At 34.3% G+C, this 22,241-nt stretch overlaps 1 protein-coding gene across 3 annotated transcripts; it reads right to left on the bottom strand.

Annotated features, from left to right (window-relative positions):
* Positions 1-8,112: 8,112 nt before the first annotated feature.
* Positions 8,113-22,207, bottom strand: LOC106079335 (coiled-coil domain-containing protein 102A-like). Of its 3 annotated transcripts, none has more exons than XM_013240485.2 (12): positions 22,107-22,207; positions 19,276-20,264; positions 18,439-18,530; positions 18,184-18,292; positions 17,329-17,361; positions 16,686-16,802; positions 16,320-16,424; positions 15,382-15,486; positions 11,620-11,790; positions 11,272-11,375; positions 11,085-11,170; positions 8,113-9,622 (listed from the first exon to the last, which is right to left on the bottom strand). In XM_013240485.2, the coding sequence occupies exons 2-12, from the start codon at positions 20,242-20,244 to the stop codon at positions 9,585-9,587; spliced, it is 1,929 nt and encodes a 642-aa protein (XP_013095939.2). In that variant the 5' UTR covers positions 20,245-20,264; positions 22,107-22,207; the 3' UTR covers positions 8,113-9,584. The 3 variants fall into 3 exon arrangements, with proteins under 3 accessions (XP_013095939.2, XP_013095942.2, XP_013095944.2); XM_013240488.2 differs by having other exon boundaries at positions 8,113-9,618; XM_013240490.2 differs by lacking the exon at positions 17,329-17,361 and having other exon boundaries at positions 22,107-22,206.
* Between the last annotated feature and the right edge of the window lie 34 nt (positions 22,208-22,241).

The raw sequence follows: 22,241 nt of genomic DNA, 5'->3' as shown, positions 1-22,241 counted from the left end.
GTACTAAAGCCATAATGAATAAACTAATTGCATTATTAAATGTCTGAACAAGACCATTTGAGAAGTTACACTGCAAAGACACTTCCAAGCCAATAATAGGTTAATAGTTTTACGCAAAAGATGCAATACAAAACTACACGACGTGAGCTGTGTTATTTCTAGACTGTAAGATGGCTTATAAGACCATTTACAATGTTATTTACAACTAAAAGTACACAAAAGCAACTCTTCGGATCGGTACTCTTTACCCGCTCGTTCATTTTCGTCACTACAAAAATATTTCCAAACTGAGTTCGGGTAAATATCCTTCCTTAACAAATTATTCAACCGAGCGTACACAGCTTATATATATCAGCGCTATGAAGATCAACTAACCGTGTTATTTAGCCCTTACTGGTAAAGAGGCAAGTAGCTGGCAATAGACAGCATCTGCAAGAGACAGTTGGACAGCTATCTCAAAGGCTGCGAGATACACATGTAAGACCTAAAGAAAATAAATCCCTTGTTGAAGATACGAGCAGAAGAAGAAATGAAAACATAAATAGACCGCCGACGGACAACGGCTTTGTCTGCACGAGATAAGCAAACATATACATGTCACCATCTGAATGACTATTCTGGTCCTTCTTAATAGTGTTAACGCTTCCGTTAGTGGGTTTCATATCAATTACGTTACTACTGAATTTGGTGACTGTAGTTTTGTTTTAGTTTTTCTTTTTAATTAAAGAAGGGTTTATTCTCTAAACTCCCTTGGCTACAGCTATGATACAAATATCTGTTCATAAAAAAGTGTTTTTTTTTAAACGTGTAATGTACGTCTATGAAAGTGAGTTAGTGTGCTGAAACAAGAAAATAGTTCAATTACGTATTTTCCTTTGCAGTAAACAACCAAAAGTAAAAGCGGATATTTTCACTAGTGAGACCAAAGTCCGCTGGACGGAGGACACGACCCCCAAACTTTCCCACTTTTGCCGAACTGGTAACCCTAAAGTAATAAACCATTTTTGTTTAACAAAATGGAAAGAATGAAGTTGATATTATCTTGCCATAATTAAGCTACATACAAAAATATTTATTTATGAATGGCAAGTAAAAAGGTTTGTATAACGGGAGAGAATCACGTTTCTATCAAGTTGTCTTTATCATTCTTGAGATATTACAGTAGTACATACATCATTTTAAACAATTTAGTGTATGTAGACTGATGAGCAGACGTGAGCCATGTAGAAGCCCTAGACCACTGGAAATGATTTAACTCAATTATCATGGATGGCTGAGGTTCTTAGACATACCCTCTAAATGACAAATCTGAGTTTGAATCACGGCATTGTTGAGGTGTTATATTGGTTATTTCTATTCATATTTTTAATGCTTCCGTAGGACAGGCTCCATGTTCAGAGTTAGTGAGACATCCCCACTAATAGAAAAAAATGTTGGATTATTAGAACTGGGTTCACAGTTCTCCATTTCATTAACACATGTCGCTATGGTAACCGAAGAAAAGTTAGTGTACCGTGTGGGTTACCTCAGTTTACATCAGGACTGTTTGATTCCTTTGATGCAGACACTTCTAACCCATACAACATCCTAAACACCATCCCAAACCAAACTCACCAACCACTAGCCAGATCCACTCCTGTTAAACCTAAATCTACTAAAATTAATACAACAGCCTCACTATCAAAGAAGTAATACCAAAATACCTTAAAACCTTAGTAATAAATTTTCAAAGCATTTGGAACAAAACAGCAGACTTAGAAATTTTATTAGAATGTGAGAAACCAGATATAATTGCAGGAACAGAAACTTGGCTACATCCTGAAATTTATAATGCAGAAATTTTCAATAGTAATTATGAAATTTTTAGAAAAGATAGGGCTGATAGTCATGGAGGAGTTGTTTTAGCAATAAAAAACACTCTTATAGCAGAAGAAATTACCTTACCTAACTCAAAAAATATAGAATCAACATTTTGTAAAATGAATACCACCTCAACATCCATAATAATAGGCAGCATTTACAGACCACCAAATTCTAGTTTAGAATACATGCAGGAACTATGTAATCAGATTACTACACTTAAAGAGACAAATAAAAATGCAGTTTTTTGGATTATGGGTGATTTCAACCTACCTGATATAAATTGGAAAACACTAACCATAGATAAACACCAAAACCTTAAGGACATAAATGAGCTTTTCATAGAAATTTTACACAACCTAAGTTTAGATCAAATCATAAAAAAGCCAAATAGATTAAACAACACATTAGATCTCTTCTTAACCATCAGACCTGGATTAGTAATTGATTATGGTCTATCAGACCATGAGATCATAAAAATACACAGTCAGATAAAAGCAGTAGCCAATACAAAACCCAAAAGAAAAATCTTACTCTGGAATAAATGTAACCTAACACAACTACACCAAGCTGCATTAAACTTTCAACAAACATTCTTATTAGAAAAATACATTAACCAACCAGTCGATGACCTCTGGAATTTCATTAAAAACCATCTTAAAAGCATTATAGAAAATCATATACCAGCTAAATAGGCTACACATCAAACAAAATAAATAAATGCTGGTTTAATAATAGACTAAAGAAACTTTGTAAACAGAAGGAAAACCTATATAGAAAATTTAAAGAAACTAATGCAGAAAGAGTTTACAAAAATTATATAAAAATTAAACATTTAACCCAAAAAGTAAGCAGATAGCTGCAGAGTGAATACATAAACAATGTAATATCTAAAGATAACAACAAAAACCTATGGTCATACATTAAGTAAAAGAAAATGGAAACAACAGGCATAGCGCCATTAAAAGATGAGCATAACATAATACATAATGATAATGAAACTAAAGCAAACATCCTAAACAAATACTTTGCATCAGCATTCTCAGCCCCAGGAGACAAAGACATATTACTGAATTTGAACCAAGTAGACAACATAGAAGATATAGTAGTACAAGAAAATGGAATTCAAAAACTATTAGCCAACACCAAACCAAATAAAGCGTCTGGACCTGATGGTATTCCAGCTAGATTACTCAAAGAACTAAGCAATGAGCTAGCCCCAGTGTTCAAAATACTCTTTCAGCCTTCACTTAACCAGGGCAGAGTACCAAAGGACTGGAAAGAAGCTAATGTCACCCCCCCCCCTATTTAAAAAAGGAGAAAAATCTGACCCAGGAAACCACAGACCAGTATCACTTACCAGCATCACATGTAAAATCCTAGAACACATAATATGTAGCAACATCATAAACCACTTAGACAAACATAATGTCCTCACACCATACCAACATGGCTTTAGGAAATATAGATCATGTGAAACACAACTAATAGGACTAATTGATGATTTTTCAAAAGGTTTAGATAATAGTGAACAAATAGATGCTATCTTACTAGATTTTTCTAAGGCTTTTGACAAAGTTCACCATCATAGTTTGCTTAAAAAATTAAAATATTTCGGCATTAATGGTCCACTGCATCAGTGGATTAAAGATTTTCTGATAGGGAGAGAACAAACTGTAATAATAAATGGCTCTAAATAAACACCGATAACAATAAACTCAGGTGTAACGGAACAGTCTTGGGTCCACTACTATTTTTAATTTACATAAATGATTTACCAAATTGCATTACTTCAGGAACAAAAGTCAGATTATTTGCAGACGATTGCATAATATATAGAACAATAAAAACAACACAAGACACAGATATTTTACAAAGAGAATTAGATGAATTACAGAAATGGGAATCAAATTGGAGCATGTCTTTCCACCCAGAAAAATGTCAGTTGTTAAGAGTAACAAAAAAACTAAAACAAATTAATTCCACTTATCTTATTCATGGCAAACCAGTAACACAGACTAAAAAGGCAAAATACCTAGGTGTTATAATAAAAACTGTCATGAAATCAACATATTGATGAAACTACAAAAAAAATCAAACAAAGCATTAGGATTTATTAAAAGAAATTTCTATAAATCAAATAAGGACATAAAACTAAAATGTTATTTAACCTTGGTTAGGCCAATAATAGAATATGCATCCTCCGTTTGGGACCCCTCAACTCAAGAAAACATTAAGAAACTGGAACAGACACAAAATAGAGCAGTGAGATTCATAACAAACGAATATTCACATTTGACTAGAGTAACACCTTTAGTGAAATCACTAAATTTAGAAAGCCTTCAGGACAGAAGGCTCAAAAGTAAAGTAGCAATCATACATAAAACACTGAACCATAATCTTCAAATACAAAATTTAATAAAATACTCTGAAAGACACAAAGATAAAGGCATATTCCTCGTCCCATATGCTAGGACAAATTTGTACAAATACGCCTTCTTCCCAAGTGCTATTAGAGCATGGAATGGGTTGCCTGAGCTAGCCAGGAAAACCAGTGACTTGGCAGAATTTAGGTCATTGGATAATATGCATGACTAAATGCATGACGCGTAGGACATAATCATCTTCTTTTTTGAAGTAACGTCTGTATTATATAAGAAGAAGAAGAAGTTTCTCCCATGTTCCTCTCCTGTGACTTTTCACCAGGGCACCAACTCTGAGCTCAAGAAAATCCATGTGTTGCAATAGACAGAAAAATCCTTCGATTCCGATGATTAAAGATGTGTGACCACTCAGTTCGCGACCTGCATATTTTGATGCAGACAAACTTATTGTCCGCCGAGGTTCTGTTTAAGTTCTATTTTCATCTCTTGCACTTTTCTTTGGGCTTAAAGTTTTGTCCCACGACTTTCGTGAAAGCTCTCCAGCTGTAGCTATTAGAGGCCAGCTGCTTTTCCTCTATGCTACTGAGGGTAAAATGGCGACTAAATTGATCTTTAAAGCGCTTCCGGAGAGCACGTCTGTTACGCCTTTTGGCATATGGTCATCTCACTAGCGCAATGAGCCTGTAAGGCTCCTTGTAAAGTTTCAGAGTTTCTGGACTACCTTATAGATAGAAATTCTAGGTCCAATCATTATTAGAACCCACTTTTACAACAGTATATTGTGTCAAATTAGATTATTTCTTGTATATATTGTACAATGTATGAGTCTGCTATTTGTGTTACTAATGTGTGAGTACGACTGACCAGCTGGAGCAGAATTTAGTTTTATGATTATCCCGTCATCTCTTAATATAAGACTTAATACGATGGTAATAAATAATATTTGCTTTCAAAAATTCGTTTTGGTTCATGCAGAAGAGGTCTAGATTTTGAAATATCGAAGTTCAAAGACCTTAGTTGTCACAAAAGCGCAGTGACCTGGTTACTTAGTGAGCCACATTAACACGAAGATATTTTAAACTCATATACATTACCCTACAGCATCATGTCATCTTCTAGCTTTGCTCTAGCGAACATAACAGAACAGTTTTCTTTTTTTTTATCTAAGTTTTCAAATCAGGTAGATTTTTACAAATGTCTTTGAGTAGATCCAAGAAATCATGTGATCTGATTAAGTTTGAATGACAACTACTTCTAGGCTACAAACACAAAAATGTTTTTGGGTTCAGAGAATAAAATGTATTTTAATAATGAAGTCATGAATGTTTCCAAGTTCAAAATGTATTTATAAATATTCAAACATTTACAAGGAACAACATAGAAATAAAATACTCTCCAAATCACAAATGTCAAGCAAATCTCAGCTTGTAGAACTCTGTCAACAGTTTCAACCAGTCTTAGCTTCTAGTTAATAACACAACCTAGACCACAAGGCATGCCACTAGACGATATTGAAATACTTACAAGATATCAGAAGTACAATCAAACATATTTAGGAGAAATATTTATATTTAGAGATTTGTTATTGAACAAACACATCCTGAAGTGGATTCCAAGATGGGAAGTTTTGTTGTTTGATCGAGAGACATCACCTTCAAACTCTAAACTACAAGAAATGTACATAAATGCATTTGGCAAGAAAAAAAGATTTTAAAATAAACTATTATTCTTGAAGTCTTTTGTAGTTATTGAAATCAACAAATCAAACAGAATGAATTCTCTGATGTAGTAATCTGCGTTCCATTAGTAATGAGCTGTGGAATATTAACATCTCAACTCCATACTTTGTCAATACCTGGTAGTAGGGACTGTGACCAAAGTCTTTGGAAGACCAAATTCTTTACAGGTAGACACGGGAGATTTTGGTTTATTCAATCAGTTCCTGAATTTCTAGTTATAAAGAATTTGATTGTTGTCTTTTGTTAAACATAAGATCATGTACAGGTTGATTTCCAACAAAAATATAAATAAAAATAAATACAATAATTGAATTCAAGAATGTAAAAGTTACAAAATACACTTGATAAAAAATATCTGCAACAATAATATGCACACCAAACAATGAGGACAGTTTGTCACAAAAATTCTTGTTCACAATAAAAGAATAATTTCTCATATTAGACAATTTTTTGTACATAATATACACAATACATGAGTAAATATTACAAACAAGTTTGTACCAAGTACTTGCTAACATTATCTATGGCAATAAATGTTGAACTTGTCAACAAGACAAAATAAAAACAAAAAAAAACAACAACTAAGAAACTAAAAATGTAAATGTATAAAAACATTTTTTTTTAAATTAATGTTTGTGCCAGGGAAATGTTCATTTGAAATCTATTGCTACTTAACATTTTAAAATTTTCAAGAGAGGTAATAAATGCAATCATTTCATAAACATCCTAACGGCACAACCAATGAAAAGAAAAGCCTGTAACATTACAAACATATACAGTGGTTTTTGGTTGACATGCAGTAAAAGAATCAAAAAAAAAAACCCAACTATTACAAAAGTTGAGATTCTCTAATGTGAACAAAATGGCATCAAAGAATGAAACAAAAAACTGACATCTGAGGATGTCAAGTGAATATACTTGCAATATATGCATAACAAACCTTTGTTAACTAATAGTGGCATGAATCATATAGGTGTTAAGAAACAGATACACAGACACTAATTGTTTGAAATAATTAATGATTCATACAGTGAACAAACTATTCCATTTGGACAGCTTGGGTTTACTGGGTTATTGCATGAAATATATTTCACTGAGATGAAGGAGTGGGAGTGCTATTCAAACAACAATTGTTTAGGTGAGTAACATACAATACTTTATACAACAATCTATAAGAGCACACAACAAATGTTCATGAACGAAAAGAAATGTAAAAACCTTCATGTACAGCTGCTAACTGGTAATAAATTAAAACATACATACTATAAGTACAACCAAAAAAATGACCATATTAGTTTTATATTCTGAAAAAGTTTATGAGTCACAATGATTTTTTTTTTTGGCGAACATGATTGAAGGAAAATACCTGACATCTATATCCTGTTATGTTTCATTTTTCCATGCATGTCATTCAACAACAGGAATAGCAGGATATACTATTTATATCCAAGCAGAGCTTTAGTGGAAAAGTATGTCTTAGATTACTTTCAAAAGTCTTTGTTAAATGAAATATATTGTTCTAATCAACCTGCGCCCTGTATAATATTGACTTTGTAACTTTAACCAATGAGTTAAGTTCATTGTGTAACATAATGAATGTCATGAGATTGTAATAAGAATGGAAGATTTTATATATAAATATTTTTTTTTAAATAAAAGGGAAATAAAAATGTACACTAGTTCTATAATAAACTTCAGTATTTATTATGGAGCTAATTATGTCATTTGTTTACCATTTTACCATTGAGATAATTACCCATTATGCTTTTGAAACAAAATAAAATTTGACAACACTTAACATTCCAATTTGTAATTCTAAAAAAAAAAAAAACAATAACAATAAACCAAGGGCAATTAAATCAGATATTATGGTTGCTAGCACAGGTGACAATTAAAGATAAAGAGAAAATTTCACAATTCTTACATGTGAAGTCAATGCTATTTGATATACACATTTGAAATTTTGGGTCAGTTCAAATACTATAAGTAAACTTTTGCAAATCTATTATTTAACAAAAAAAAACTCATATAAGTGCTATCACATCAATTAGTTTGGTCATGTCATTAACTTTCTAATAGATCTAGACTAACAATAATATTTCTATGCAATTAGAAATATTTTTAACCAACTGTTTTTCTTTGGCCAAATTTCATGCTTTTCGCTTTCTTAATGTGCGCTATCACTTGTCTGGTGGAGTTAGAAAAGGAGGGGGGATGAAAGAAGGGGGCTAACTTGAGAGCTCAAGCCTCCTCAAGCCAGTACATTAACCATTGTGCCAGGAAGTGCTTATGAAAATAGAAAGTTTTAAAGTTATTAATTGTTTGTTTAAAACTTTTAAGCTAAGTATAACGCCAATTCAGTCAAGTACATTTTTTGATACCAAACAAAATAATTAAGTATCAATAGTTAGTTCACTAATTGGTTAATCTTTTTTTATTGATTCTCTTGTTGTCAGGTACAAGAAAAAATGGTGAAAATTTCATCTTGATCCGAGATTGGGTGTGGGAGAAATAATGTGTACAGACCTTTTACCAGACAGACAATTTTATTATTATTACAACAAACATATTAGGAGAAAGAGCTTCACAGTTCCAACCTTTAATTGTGTCCAATGAGAAAGAATACCATGCATTCACACAGTAAAATGCCTACAATGACAATTTAAATTCTTCTATACTGTTCAGTGACCAGGTGTAGTCCAAGTAGGTCAGAAGATTATAATAGCCAAGTTAACATAACTGAAAATTGATTGTGATGTTAAAAAGAAAACCAACATTATAAAAGTAAAGTAAAGTTCCCCTTTCAGACCTTGCAATCTATAGGGCAGATGATGTTAAGGTCATCCATCTCTTTGGCCAACGATTAACAAGCAGGCTGTCATGTGGCCAGCACAACGACCAACTGCCTTTACTTTCCCCAACTCAAATCAGGTACCCATTAGAGCTGGGTGGACTCAGGGATGCCTTAAAAATACTGAAATCCAGTCTTCACCAAGATTCCAACCCAGGACTCCAGGTTTGGAAGCCAAGGGCTTAACCACTAAGCCACCATGCCCCCAAACTAACATTATACAGGAATAAAATTATGCATGAAAACTTTGTTCAATTTTGTTGAACAAAATTTTACATAGGGAAAAAAAAATGGTAAAAAAGAAGGCTAAGAAGAATGACATTTGAACTATAAGCTCCTGATTTTCATTTTTAAAAAAGTTTTTTTTTTAAAAACAAGCTGAAGTTAGTAAAAGATGCATTTAAAGTTTAGTTTACTTTCTTGAACTGCTGATAATAGTATAAAGAGTTATATTGCAGACCTTTGGATGGTAGAGGATAGAATAAACAGCATTCCAAACGCCAAAAAATGATCCTATGACATTCAAAAGTAAAAGAATGCATTATGCAATCTCTGACATGCTAGAAATGCAAACCTTCCTCTTGCCTAACAATGAAATGTTATCATGCCAAATATGAGTGTAGATATGAAATACTATACATAGCACTCATCACACACAAAAACTATCAGCAGCTAAGACATTTAGTAAGCCGTTCTGTTCAAGTTCTACAACTATGCTCCAGCAAAGGTTCCATAACCAGGCAGGCTCATTTAGGGAGTATAAGATGTTACTAGGTTAGTTCCCCTGCCAGTAAAAAAAAAAGGAAAAAAAGCAGTAAATAGCATAGCAGTTATAAAAAACACAAATAAAATGCAGTATGGAAAAAATTCTAGAGTGGTTTCTTATTATTTTAATGTCTATTTTTCCACATCTATTTTTCAATAACTTTTTTCAAATAATGTCAACATGAAAACGGTTTTTTGTTTCGATTCAAACTTTTGAAGTTAATTTTGTTTTTAATTGGATTGGGTTTTGAATTCAAATATTATGACCAAAGACTTGACTTTCACAAGTCTGACTTCCATGGAAAGGCTATATACCACAAGATTTCTAAAAAATATAAACGAAAATATGCTTTGCATTTTTTTTAACACCATGGGTTTTTCTGCGTCAGCCCAATGTATATGTACTGTATGGGGGAAAATACATCTTCGACAAACTTTCTGGATGCTGATTGGCTGAAATAACTGTTTATCACATCAAATGGTTAAACATATGCTAGGTCACAGTACCAAGGAATCCTTATCACACACTTACTAGCCTTCATCCCCCTAGTATGTTAAGCCTCCTAAACATTCTGCACTGAGTGTAGGAAGCACAAGCAAAAAGACTAGGAAGATGCTAACAGAAGATTGAACTGTTAGGTATATTTAAAGAGGGTCGCTGAATATTAAAAGGATTGTTTTAAAAGAAACAATTAGCATGAAAAGGTTATTAAGGGAATGGGAGATTATTATTTAGGGGTTTAAAGTGTCAGGGGATGTCCTGCGATACTGTTCATATCCAAAAATAGTGTATGTATGTGAAATTAAATACCCCCTCTCCAGCTTTGCGGAAATTTGACTTTTGCAGGCAGTCCTAGAACGTATCCCCCACAAAAGTCAAAAGATCAACGCTGCATTGCCTTGCAGACAGTAAACATTTCAGAATGTTATTTTAAAGTACTTCATTTATTTGGGCATTTCATTGGTTGTTATTTAAACTTATGTTTTCTACATAATAAGAAGAGATGATATCAGCTCAACCTGTCAATAATATGAAGGCCAAAAAGGAAATATTTGACTTCTTATACATCATTTGGTCTTGAATACATTAATATTATGTTAAAAAGTTTATCTGAAAAAATTAGTTTGAAAAGCAAAAGATTTCAGATCACTAGATCTAGATCTACTTGGTTACAAAACAAGAATATTAATTAATCCATAACAATGCTTTCTGATGAGATGTTTAGAATCATAAACATAGAAGAGGGGCAAGCCTCAGAAAGATAAGCTATGCACTACTGCATGGCATTCTTCTGGTGATTACTGTAAGATTAGTTTGGTTTGCATTTAATAGAGACTTTTTCCCCCAGGGATTTAATTTAATTATTAGAAAAAAAGTGCAGTTAAGCAGTCTTGATTATACAAATATAGATATTTATCTATGCTTATGGAAGTACTATTGTAAAATGATTTCACTTTAACAAAAATCTTCAAAATCATTCTCACTATCTGCTTGATCTGTGGAGTCCTCCAAGGTCAAAGACTTGAGACTGGTTGATCTTGGAGGTGGTATATTTGTACTTCTCCTTAACCTAGGAGAGAGAGAGTATATTCTATGGTGATAACATGAATCACTTGCTGGGGTTTTTCTTTTCAAATGGTATAAACTTCAGACATAAAAATACATGCTTACCTAGACTGCAGATGGTTGACCTGAACCTGCAAGCTTTCCACCTGTGCCTGGAGTTCATCACTTGCTCTTTGTGCTTTACGAGCAGCATTGCCCTGCTTGTCAACCTATAAGGCAAATGTGTTAGTGAATAATTTTACTTGTATTTTTTTAAAATAGAATTTAATTTAAAAGAAGAATATGCAAAATCTAACGGCTTTTTTAAAAACAAATAAATCCACTCCTGCTAGTCAATAATTTTTGCTTCAACAATTTCATAATGGTTTTTAAAACAAAGGGCTTAATAAAAATTTATTCTGAGGAAACTTATAGAAAGAAAAAGACCAGAATCTTCCTGTAGAAAATGCTGACCTCATCTTCTGCAACCCCGAGGTCATGTTTCAATTCATCCACTCTGCTCCTCAACTTCCTGACTTCAGCCTCGTACATCTCTGCTCGGCGTCTGGTATGTTCAAGCTCAGTGTTTCTCTCTGTCAAAACTTTTTTGAGTTTGCTGTGAACATGCTTCAAATCTGACAACTCCTGTAGTACAAGTACAAATGGCACTAACAATTATTTTTAGCTTATTACTCTAACATAACATTCTTCTAACATGAGTATATTTTACTAGTCTACCCACAGCATAGCATACGCTGCTATTTAGTGACGGGTGAACACTTCCTGAAAAACACAGTTGTCCAAATGGGGTGGGTTTGGACAAACGACTGTGAGTGAATGAAAAAAAGGAATTCTTGATAGAGCAACATACAATTGTCCATGACTGAAAACAGGTTTTGAAAGATACAGGCATATCTTTAATAAGGTTTGGCCTAGTGCTTTATTAATTGAAATGGCAAAGGCTAATCTAACAGGGAATAGTCTGGGCGTAAAGGTAAAAGGCAAATTTGAATCTGGGATATCCGGGGAATAAGGACAGTTTGTAAGGTAGCAACTGCGATAGTTTCACACTCCAGTCCCTTGCGGTGAATGCAACCACTAGATATATGGCTCCTTTTGTCTCGAAAGGCAATGGATGCGCCCAAATGAGTCACTGGTTTTGGCTTAATCTTGAGACGGGGCAGAATCTGGTGTGGCTAATCAAGCCAATTCTAGAACGGCAGACTTTGCCACAATTCGTACATGTGTATGCCTCTGATTTAGGGCTAGCAGACAGGGCAGCTTTCTTTTTATCCCTCTTGATTAAAGCCGCTTCAATTCTTTTGTTCTCAGCAAGGGTTGTCCCAGCACGCACAGTCTGTCTCCATGCACTCCGGTCTTTGGCTATGTTTTCCCACATACTTTCGCTGATGCCTGAGGCTCTCATGTCTCGCTTGCAGACATCTCTATATGTTAGTCTTCGGCGGCCCTTGGGTCTGACTCCTTCCACAAGCTCAGCATATAAGATATCTTTCGGGATTCTGCCATCTGGCATGCGGGTGACATGTCCGAGCCAGCGTAATCTTCTTTGTGTCAGGAGAGCATACATGCTGTTCATATTGGCCAATCTTAAAACTTCCTGATTGGAGACATGGTCCCTCCAAGAGATGCCCATTATGCGTCTCAGGCAGCGCAAGTGGAAACTATTCAATCTGTGCTCTTGGTACATGTATGTTGACCAGCTCTCACTGCCATAAAGGAGAGTGCTCACAACACAGGCGTTGTAGACTAGGATTTTGGTCGCTGTGGTCAATTTACCATTTTCCCAGACGCGCTTGGAGAGTTTTGCCAATGCTGTGGTAGCTTTTCCTATCCTTTTTGTCAGCTCGATGTCTAATTTTAGGTTACTGACAATTGTAGAACCCAAGTAGGTAAATTCCTGCACCACTGAAAGGGTGTGGTTCCCAATTTGTATTATAGGTATTTCTGCGACGTCTTGTGCCAGGATTTCGGTCTTGGAGAGACTTATAGTAAGGCTAAACTCTTGACAAGCAGCTGCTAAGGCCTTCACTAGCTTCTGTAGACCTCCTTGTGAGTGAGATACGAGTGCCGCGTCATCGGCAAACAGCAGCTCCCTTATCAAGATACGACGCCTTTTCGTTTTGGCTTTAAGACGTGCCAGGTTAAAGAGCCTTCCATCGGATCTGCTATGGATGTATATTCCGTCTTCCAGGGATTTAAAAGCACTGGATAGTACGACTGAGAAGAAGATGCCAAATAGTGTAGGGGCCAGTACACATCCTTGTTTTACACCGCTCTTAATGGAGAATGGCCTGGAGGAAGAACTTTCAAACTGAACGGTGCCCTGCATATTTTCGTGAAAAGCTGACACTAGTTTTCTTAACTTATTTGGGCAGCCGATTATTTCTAGTACAGCAAACAGACCGCTTCTGCTAACAAGGTCAAAGGCCTTGGTCAAATCAATAAATGCTATGAAGAGGGGCTGCTTTTGTTCTCTGCTCTTCTCCTGTAGCTGCCGAAGAGAGAAAATCATATCTGTTGTAGATCTACCTGCCCTAAAGCCACACTGCGACTCTGGATAAACACGATCTGCCAGGATCTGTAATCGCTTTAGTAATACTCTAACAAAAGCCTTTCCGACTATGCTAAGCAGTGAGATGCCTCTGTAATTGTTACAATCAGAGCGGTCGCCTTTATTTTTATAAATTGTAACAATGTTGGAGTCTTTCAATTCCTGGGGGACCATTCCTTGTTCCCAGCACAAGCTTAGCAGTTCATGGAGTTGTTTGATTAGGGCATGTTTTCCAGCCTGAATTACTTCAGCAGGAATGCCATCTCCTCCGGGTGTTTTCCCATGTGCAAGCATGTCAATGGCAATGCTCAGCTCCTTTACTGAGGGCGTTTCGTCTAATTCCGTCAAAACTGGAAGTGATGGGAAGTTGGAAACAGCATTTGGTGAGATGGCGTTTTCAATCTGGTAGAGTTCTGCATAGTGTTCAACCCATCGTTCCATTTGCAGCGCACGATCGCTGATGATTGAGCCATCTTTTGACTTGAGCGGAGCACACTTGCTGGTGTGAGGTCCAAAGGCTTTTCTCATGCCCTCATATAGTCCTCTTATGTTACCACAGTCGGCACAAGATTGAATATCTTCGCATAGCTCCTGCCAGTATTTGTTAGCACATTGTCTCGCTACTCTTTGGGCATTGTTACGTGCAGCTCTGAGCCTTTTTAAGTTGCTTGGGGTGGAATCCTTCTTGTAGATTAGCATGGCTGCTCTCTTGTTCGTAGTGGCAGTTTCCATTTCTGGTAGACTAGCTTCAAACCAGTCTTCGCTTTTCTTGGTTTTGTTTCCAAAGACCAGTGATGATGTTTGGTAGATTGTATCACGCATAAACGTCTAGCTTTTTTCTACCTCAGTCACAGAGAAGTTTTTAAAAGCTTCCTCTAATTTGTTCTCAAATGCAACCACTAAATAGCAGGGATATGGAGAGATGTTGACCCAGATTGTTAACTCGAGGAGGGTCATGCGGACATTCTTGGAAGTGAATAGTGATAGTACGGGGAAGTATTTGAGATATCGCCACAATTTCAGCCTCGCCACCATAAGCGCCGGAAGTATTCATGTAGGCAGCGTTTTGTCGATCAAAGTGTATGACTGTGCTTCCGTGAGTAAAAACAATGGACAGGTAGTCACCATAGTTCGCAAACAAAGCTTACAGCCATCTTGCGAAGTTTGAGAGCAAGTTTCTTTGATGACATTTTCCCCAGAAATATGCAACTGATAGAAATTTACAGTTACCTGATGCAGAATTTCGACTACATTGAAAGACCTGTTGACTCCACAAAATAAATGTGAAGCCATGGCCATGGTTAGGAAACTAAGGGCAATAGAAAGGGGCACAATCAAAACAAAACTACAGCAAAAATATGCAACTATTTTAATGACACCAGATATTGTCCAAAGTAACGTTGGGTAACTCTAGTCCGACTTGCAGAAATAAAAGAGTTATCTTTGCATGACTTTATCGAGGTGTAACGCATGGTTGGGCCATGAAGAGAATTATATATATAGATTAAGACAAAAAAAAAGGTAATTTATAAATCTCTTAAGATGATTGAAAGTCAATATTTTAATAATAAATGAAAAAAAAAACAATCAATTAATTTTAGAAGCCCCAAAAGTATTGTAAATGTCTGGATGATAATTTTGTATAGATTGATAGATTAGATGACCTTGGATTTTTCAAATACTTCAAGCTGTAAAGTTTTCAAATCTAAGTCTACTGCAGATATTGAAGCCTGGTTGTGTTTTTTTACTTCCTCTTCAAGATCAGCAATCTGAAAAATCAAAGATGTGTGTTAATGAAATATAAACAGATCTTATAAAGCACTAGACCATAAAAATGGAATAAAACATAATTTACAGCTAGTTCCTTATGTTAACATCACAGAGGAATTAGAATAATTTATATTTTCAAACCATAAAGATACTTTAAGTCTTCATTTCAAATGGGATGTTTCTCTAACAATAGCATTCTAAGGATTTATCTCCTTCCTATCAATAAGATAAAAAAAAAAAGACCTTCCTTCAGGGAACAGTACCAGGAAAAAAGTAAAAGAGACAGACAGAGAAAGTGATGGAAAGACAACATAAATGAATGGACGAGCCTCATTGAAAGAGATCCTATCCAAAGCAAAAGACAGAGATGAATGGAGAAAGAGGTTCAATAGATCATGTGTGGTGCTCCAACAGACTTGGGGATAGATGAAGGTTTTGACTCAACAAAAGGGATTCTAATCAAAAAGCAGTCCAGTAATAAAAGTAGTCATAAATTATTAAATCTTAATTTGGGATGTGAGATGTGTGGCTGAGTGGATAAAACTGCATGGCTACCTTACAAAGGAGCTCAAGTTTGAATCCCAACTCAAGCTGCATTTTGTTTGCTGAGCGTCTAAAGGCAGCCTGGAAACCTTCTCATAGATACCCTCGCGCTGGTTCTTAAAAGAGATTGGACCATAGCACACTGAGTATGCTTTAAGCATGAAACTTGCACTATGCAAAAGCAGTTTTAAAAAATTACATTTTCCAAGGGCAAGAGATATTTGACTATGATAGTACACAATGTTCAATGAAACTTAAGTTCCAAGACAATCATTATATGTATTACAACCTGTAAACGCAGTTTCTTATTGTCTCTTTCTAAAGCAAGCTTGTCAGATTCTAAGTGTTCTCGTTTAGCCCATTCATTTGCATTCTCTGCTTGGATGCGTTCCAGCTGTACAGATACAGAGTAAAAGTTTAAAATGAACACACAAATTAGAATACATTTAAATATTCATTCTTGAATAAATCTTTTCTGTTTGTTATCTACACATTCAAATTTGAAGAATTAACTTTTTAAGCATATTCTTTCTGTTATTTTTGTTATCTTGTGTACATGATAAAGCAGTAAGCTGAACTTACTAACAGATTGTGTTACTAAAGCATGTTAGAACCAATCTTGGTCATGACTTAGGCATTAGCGAGACTGATTTACCTCTCTTCTTAACTCTGTCACCCGCTTGTCCATAGTAGTTCTAGAAAGTGTCTCATCTTCAAGGTCGGAAGTCAATCGGATTATTTCCTCTTGATGCTGCTCTTTCAGTCTGTCAAACTGTGATTAAAATAAGCAACAGCTACATCTCAAACATTTCAGTTCAAACAAGTAGCACAGTGCTAGCAAGCTTTCAATAACTAGCAGAAACCCCAGAAAACAGAGATACTGTAATAAATGAATACACAGTGGTGCATAAAAAACATATTTAGGAAACAATAAACACAATATAGCACTTCTAAATATAATTAATTGTCATTCCACAGTTCTCTTATATTAAGCAGCATATAGGTTCTTTCTTTTTTTGGTTGTTTTGTTAATGTTTGTAAAAGAATGCATAGTAGCTAAATTGTATATTTAGAAAATACTCTTAACAATCAACTAAAAGTAAAAGACATATCAAGAAAGAAGTAGTTATAAACAGGAAATAATAATTGCAAACTGAAAGTGAAATACACAGCATGCATTAAGTGCTAAATATGTTATCAAAGTTGTGAGAGACAGTCTATAACTAGAATAGATAAAAAATATCAACATGTATAAATAGTGACAACATCAAAAAGATTTAATAAAAAAAAACTCTTACCCCCTCTAAAGAAAGGTCAGAATCTGTGCTTTTCTAATGCACAAAATACAAACATGATGAAAGTTAAGTTCAAGGACTTGTAGAATTAATACAAATGCATATTAATGTTGACACGTTGAAGAAACAAAAAAAAAAAAACAGGTTAAAAAAAAATTCTTGATATTTGTGTTAGTAGCTGACACTGATGCTTTTTATAATGAACTTGTAATTGTTTAGAATTTAATAGAAAAATTGAATAAGAGTTGCACAGTTTAAAAAAAAAATATGAGTAAAACATTTATTAATTCATTTAGCATAATAATTTTAATAATGGTGTAAAGAAAAAAAAAACTGCGTTAGAAGTGCAATTATTAAAGCTTAATAAACATTTTTTATCATCTTCACTTTTTTAAAAATATTTTCCAACCATAATTTTGACCAATGATAAAACATCTTCAAATATTTTAAATTAAAATTCCATTATATTTACAATCCACAAAAACACTTAAAATATTTTCAAGAAAATGTCTCAAGAGACAAAATAAAAATAAGTCACAATAACCATAACTTGCAATAATAGGTTATAGAGGAACATTATTTTCAATAGCAAACAATTTGAAACACCCTAAATCTGAGAAAGTATATCAGAAAAGTTTAAAAATCCAATTCAGGAAATGAAACCACTTTGCAAATTCCTGACCTGTGTAAGTGGAATTTTGATGAAGCTTGTGAACAACAAACCAGATTCCATGCAGACCAAATCTCTTAGTAGATTATAACTTACCCTTATTAGTATTCAAGTAATAAATTAAGTTACACCACTTTTTTTTAAATGAAATTTAATATAATTATTTGTGTATGATATTTTAGTTTTACCTGCATTTTCAAATCTTGTTTGCCTTGAGCTTCTTCATTGAGTCGACTCTGAGCCTCTCTCATTTCCTTCTGAAGCTTCTCTATTGTTTTCATGTGACTGCATTTTTCTCTTGAAAGCACAAAACATAAACAAAAATATATTAAGAGCATGAAAATTACTTTACAGCTTTTTGAGAATCCTGTTAGCAAATACAGTGAATCAGCCTAAACTATCTTTAAACAAATATGTATAAGACATCACATGTGTTAACATACAATCTTTCAGACTGAATTGTGCTATTGGCTTCATCAAGGCGTCTTTGCATTTCCACAACATTTTCTGCTGATTGAGCGACTTTATGCAAACTCTGTACAGAAAATAAAAAAAAAGTTTAAGTAGTATATAATATACAGAAAGATATGTGTGTATGTGCTTTTCATTGATTCTTTCTTTCCTAAGTGGCACTCCCAACTTTGGTTAGAACCTATCATTTCAATCAGATTGCTTAAAACTTAATCTGATTAGTTTACCTTTGTTCAATATCCTGATTTTATTTTTATTTTTTTACCTTTCAATATGTTTTGACCAAGTATGAGGAAATTAAATATATATTTATTTATTTATCTTGCTTTTACCAATGGGTGTCACATAACACTGAGGATTTCCATTCATGTGTTTTTGTTTTGTAAGCAAATGGATAAATAGCATTAAAAACAAAAATGTGTTTCTTCAATTTGGATCATAAAAGTAATTCCTAGTTCACAGACATGAGTATTTATTTTCTATTTATATTCATTATCAAATTTGTTTTTCTTTTATACAAATGAGTTTGTAACCTATGTAAAAAAAAAAAGTGTATGTATTTCTATTTAATTCTATACCAAATGTAACATTTTATAAAAACAAACAAAAAAGTAAAAGTTTAATCATAACATGGTAGTGCTGTACAATGAGCCAATGAGCAAAGTGAATTATTTTGCCAAATGGTGAAAAATAATTATAGAGAGAAAGAGTTAACTTCTTAAAACATTGAAACTTATTTAAAATAGCTTCAATAAACTAAAGATAATGACCAGGCAATACTTTAAAGGAATAAAAATGATCATACATACTTGAGCTAGAGTCTGTTCCAATTGAGCTTGTTTTTCTTGCATTAGTGCTAGCCTTTCAGACATCTCTGTCACTTTGATGCTGCTTTCACTTGGAGCTGACCCTTCATGGGTGGTAACTGTGTCTGTCTCATCTGCATCTCTGTCCTCTTGCTGATCCTTAGATGGCTTGGACACAGAAGATGAAGTTTCACTTAAGTCATCAAAACTCTCTGATTCTTTCTCATTGGACAATGCTAGTACAGTCCGTTCTTTTTCAGACAACTCCACCAGTTTCTCCTGGGAATGGCACAAGGATGAAGATGTTTGTGACAAGTTACCATCATGTGCCTTCTCAATATCTGATAATGTATCTCTCTTCTCACGTTTTAACTTTGACAGCTCTTTAGCCATGGCTTCTAGCTTTGTACGAAGTAACCTGTTTTCTTCTCTGGCCTTGTTTCGCTCATTTCTTGCTTTGTTCCACTTTTCCCGCCAGTTAGAGGTACAGTCAGACCACCATCTCATAGTTTTCTCCATTTGGGCTACCCTAATTTTAGCTTCTTCTAGCTCAGTTGATAAAGCCTCTTCTCTGTCACTCCAGCCTTCAACGCCAGGGTGTGATGGGACACGCCCTACTGGGTCCCCACTGGCTCCTCCAGCACCATGAGGCTGTTTTATTATGTACTGCTGGGGCTCCATGTGGTCTGGGTGATAGGGTTGAAGGTAAGATGGCTGGATAAGTGGCTGTTGTGGCACTCTCTGCTGAACATGATGTTGGCGGTACAAGTGAGGTTGAATTGGAATATCATGAGATGACTTTGGTCCTACAGGTGGAACCTGACTTGAATGATGTGGGCTGAATTTCTCTGGAGAAACACTTGCAACTGGAACATTTTGCACAGGAGGACCTGATCCAGATGTAGCTCTGATAAATGAAACATCACCTCGAACTCCACCTGATCCAGTGGCTGGTATTTGATTTTTGCTCATGGTAGCTTTTATAGTTTAATCTAAAAATGAGAGTAAACAAAATACTACATAAAATCCTTGGCATTGACGACTTATCACTAATTCTCCCAACTGCAGTGGACAATAAAATAAAAAAATTTAACCTGTTATTACTTTTCAAGTAGACAGGACAACTTAGCCATTTTCATGATCGAAATTACAGCAGTTAAGTTGACCAAAAGTGATTTTTTATTCACAATGTCAACCCAATATGTTTTTTAAAGCTGACATTTAAAGTCAGGTGCTACAGTTTTAAAAAGTTGGGACACCATTTCTATTAATATCTTCCACTAATTACAATGTAGCCTATTCCCAAGTAAATGACACTATGTGTGTACTAAGCAGTATCAGAGATACCATTATATAATTCCCATTATCTTTGTATAAACAAACGTAGTCCTTTTTGTCAAGCACATTTGAGGTGCTTCATCTGGGATACCAAGACATATTTTACTAAAGTTATATAAATATAAATGCTTACATTTTTTAAATAAAAACTACACTGTGTAAATTAATCATTGATGATTTCAATAACAGAAACACACTAGGGAGCTTGCTGCTTAAAAAGTGAATTAAGCTTATTATTCTCAAGTTTGATCTAGAATACTTAGAATGTACTTTTTCTTCATCTAATGAAGAAACTGAAACCCCATTTTTTTTAATTTTTATACCTGTGCATAATAATTTCTTCCACATGGACTTTTGACTTGATTTGGAAAACTATGCTTTATAATGCGCCCCCGACACATACAGGCTCTCATATTTTTGGGCCCATTAATTTTAGTAGCACTTGTACTTCTCCCTCCTCCACCCCCACCAACAACAAAAAAGTGAGTCCTTCATACACATTCATGTTCCCAATTCTGCATTTCTCTTGGTATTTGGTTCTCTAACCCCCATTTTGTTTTCTTTTAACCTGCACCTTCATAATTTCTTCGAGACTTTTGACTTGATTTGGAAACACCCACTGACAATGCGCCCCTGACACATACATACACTCATATATATGACTTTTTTTTGGCTTCTCAATTCAATTTATATTATATTTCAAATGTGACCTCACACCCCCCCCCCCCGCTGAAATTGTCTTTAAAGTATGTGTATGTGTTTGTTATTAGCATGAAAAGTTATATTCCCTTTGGTAAGAAAGTTCATATTTTTATTGTCCTTTAGTTGAAGAATAAGAATCTTTTAGTTTATTTGTAAGTTAAACAAATAAAAAATAAAATAAAAATTTGCTGCAAGTCGGTGTTCATATTTATATAAGTTTATAAGAATCTACTATAGATCTAGATTAGTCTTGATTAGGTCATTAGTTACTGAATAGTAGAAATACTACTAGATCTAATCATCTATCTAGCATCTAGATCTAGACTAGACTAGAGTCTAAGAATACTAGAAGACAAAGAATAAGAAGTAGAATACTGAATTAGTGTATAGAATCACATTGATTCAATTCAGTACTACAGTAGTGACATTCTCATTCACAATTCAAAGTCACAGTGTGAAAATCAGATTCAGAATCTCTGAATCTGTAGTAGAACGAGTAGTAATAGTAATCACTACTAGATCTAGAAAGTAGTAAAAGTAGTCGAAGTGGTATAATAATTATAATCATAATGATAAGTCTAACTCTAACTTAGACTTACTTAGTTAAGTCTTAGTCTTAAATTAATCACTTATTGACTTGACTTAATAATTTAATAATTTCACTTAAAAACTAGATTTATTATTTATTATTTATAGATCTAGAGTGACTAGAAACTAGGATCTAGAAGTTCTGAAGTGTAGATCTAAATTTATGGTATCTACTAATTTAGACAGTTACTAAATCTAAGTCTTACTAGATCTAGATTTGTCTAGGGCCCTAGTTAGACTTATTAGAATTAGTGTAGTGGAGTACAGGTTACTCGTAAACTATGATGGACGTCTAAATTCAGAGAACGGTAAAAATTTTAATGTACCCAAGAAGACATTGG

Source organism: Biomphalaria glabrata, chromosome 7 (assembly GCF_947242115.1).
Source record: "Biomphalaria glabrata chromosome 7, xgBioGlab47.1, whole genome shotgun sequence".
In the NCBI taxonomy this organism is placed as follows: domain Eukaryota; kingdom Metazoa; phylum Mollusca; class Gastropoda; family Planorbidae; genus Biomphalaria; species Biomphalaria glabrata.
Note: the sequence above shows the minus strand (reverse complement) of the source record. Positions and strands in the feature narration are given on the sequence as shown.

Bases quoted from the DNA above. Each gene is read 5' to 3' on its own strand.
- LOC106079335 (XM_013240485.2), bottom strand. From the start codon at position 20,244: ATGAGCAAAAATCAAATACCAGCCACTGGATCAGGTGGAGTTCGAGGT. The intron at 16,803-17,328 runs GTAAGAGTTTTT...TTTTAATCACAG, and splicing joins CTGACCTTTCTTTAGAGGGG to TTTGACAGACTGAAAGAGCA. The intron at 16,425-16,685 runs GTAAATCAGTCT...GTATCTGTACAG, and splicing joins TGACAGAGTTAAGAAGAGAG to CTGGAACGCATCCAAGCAGA.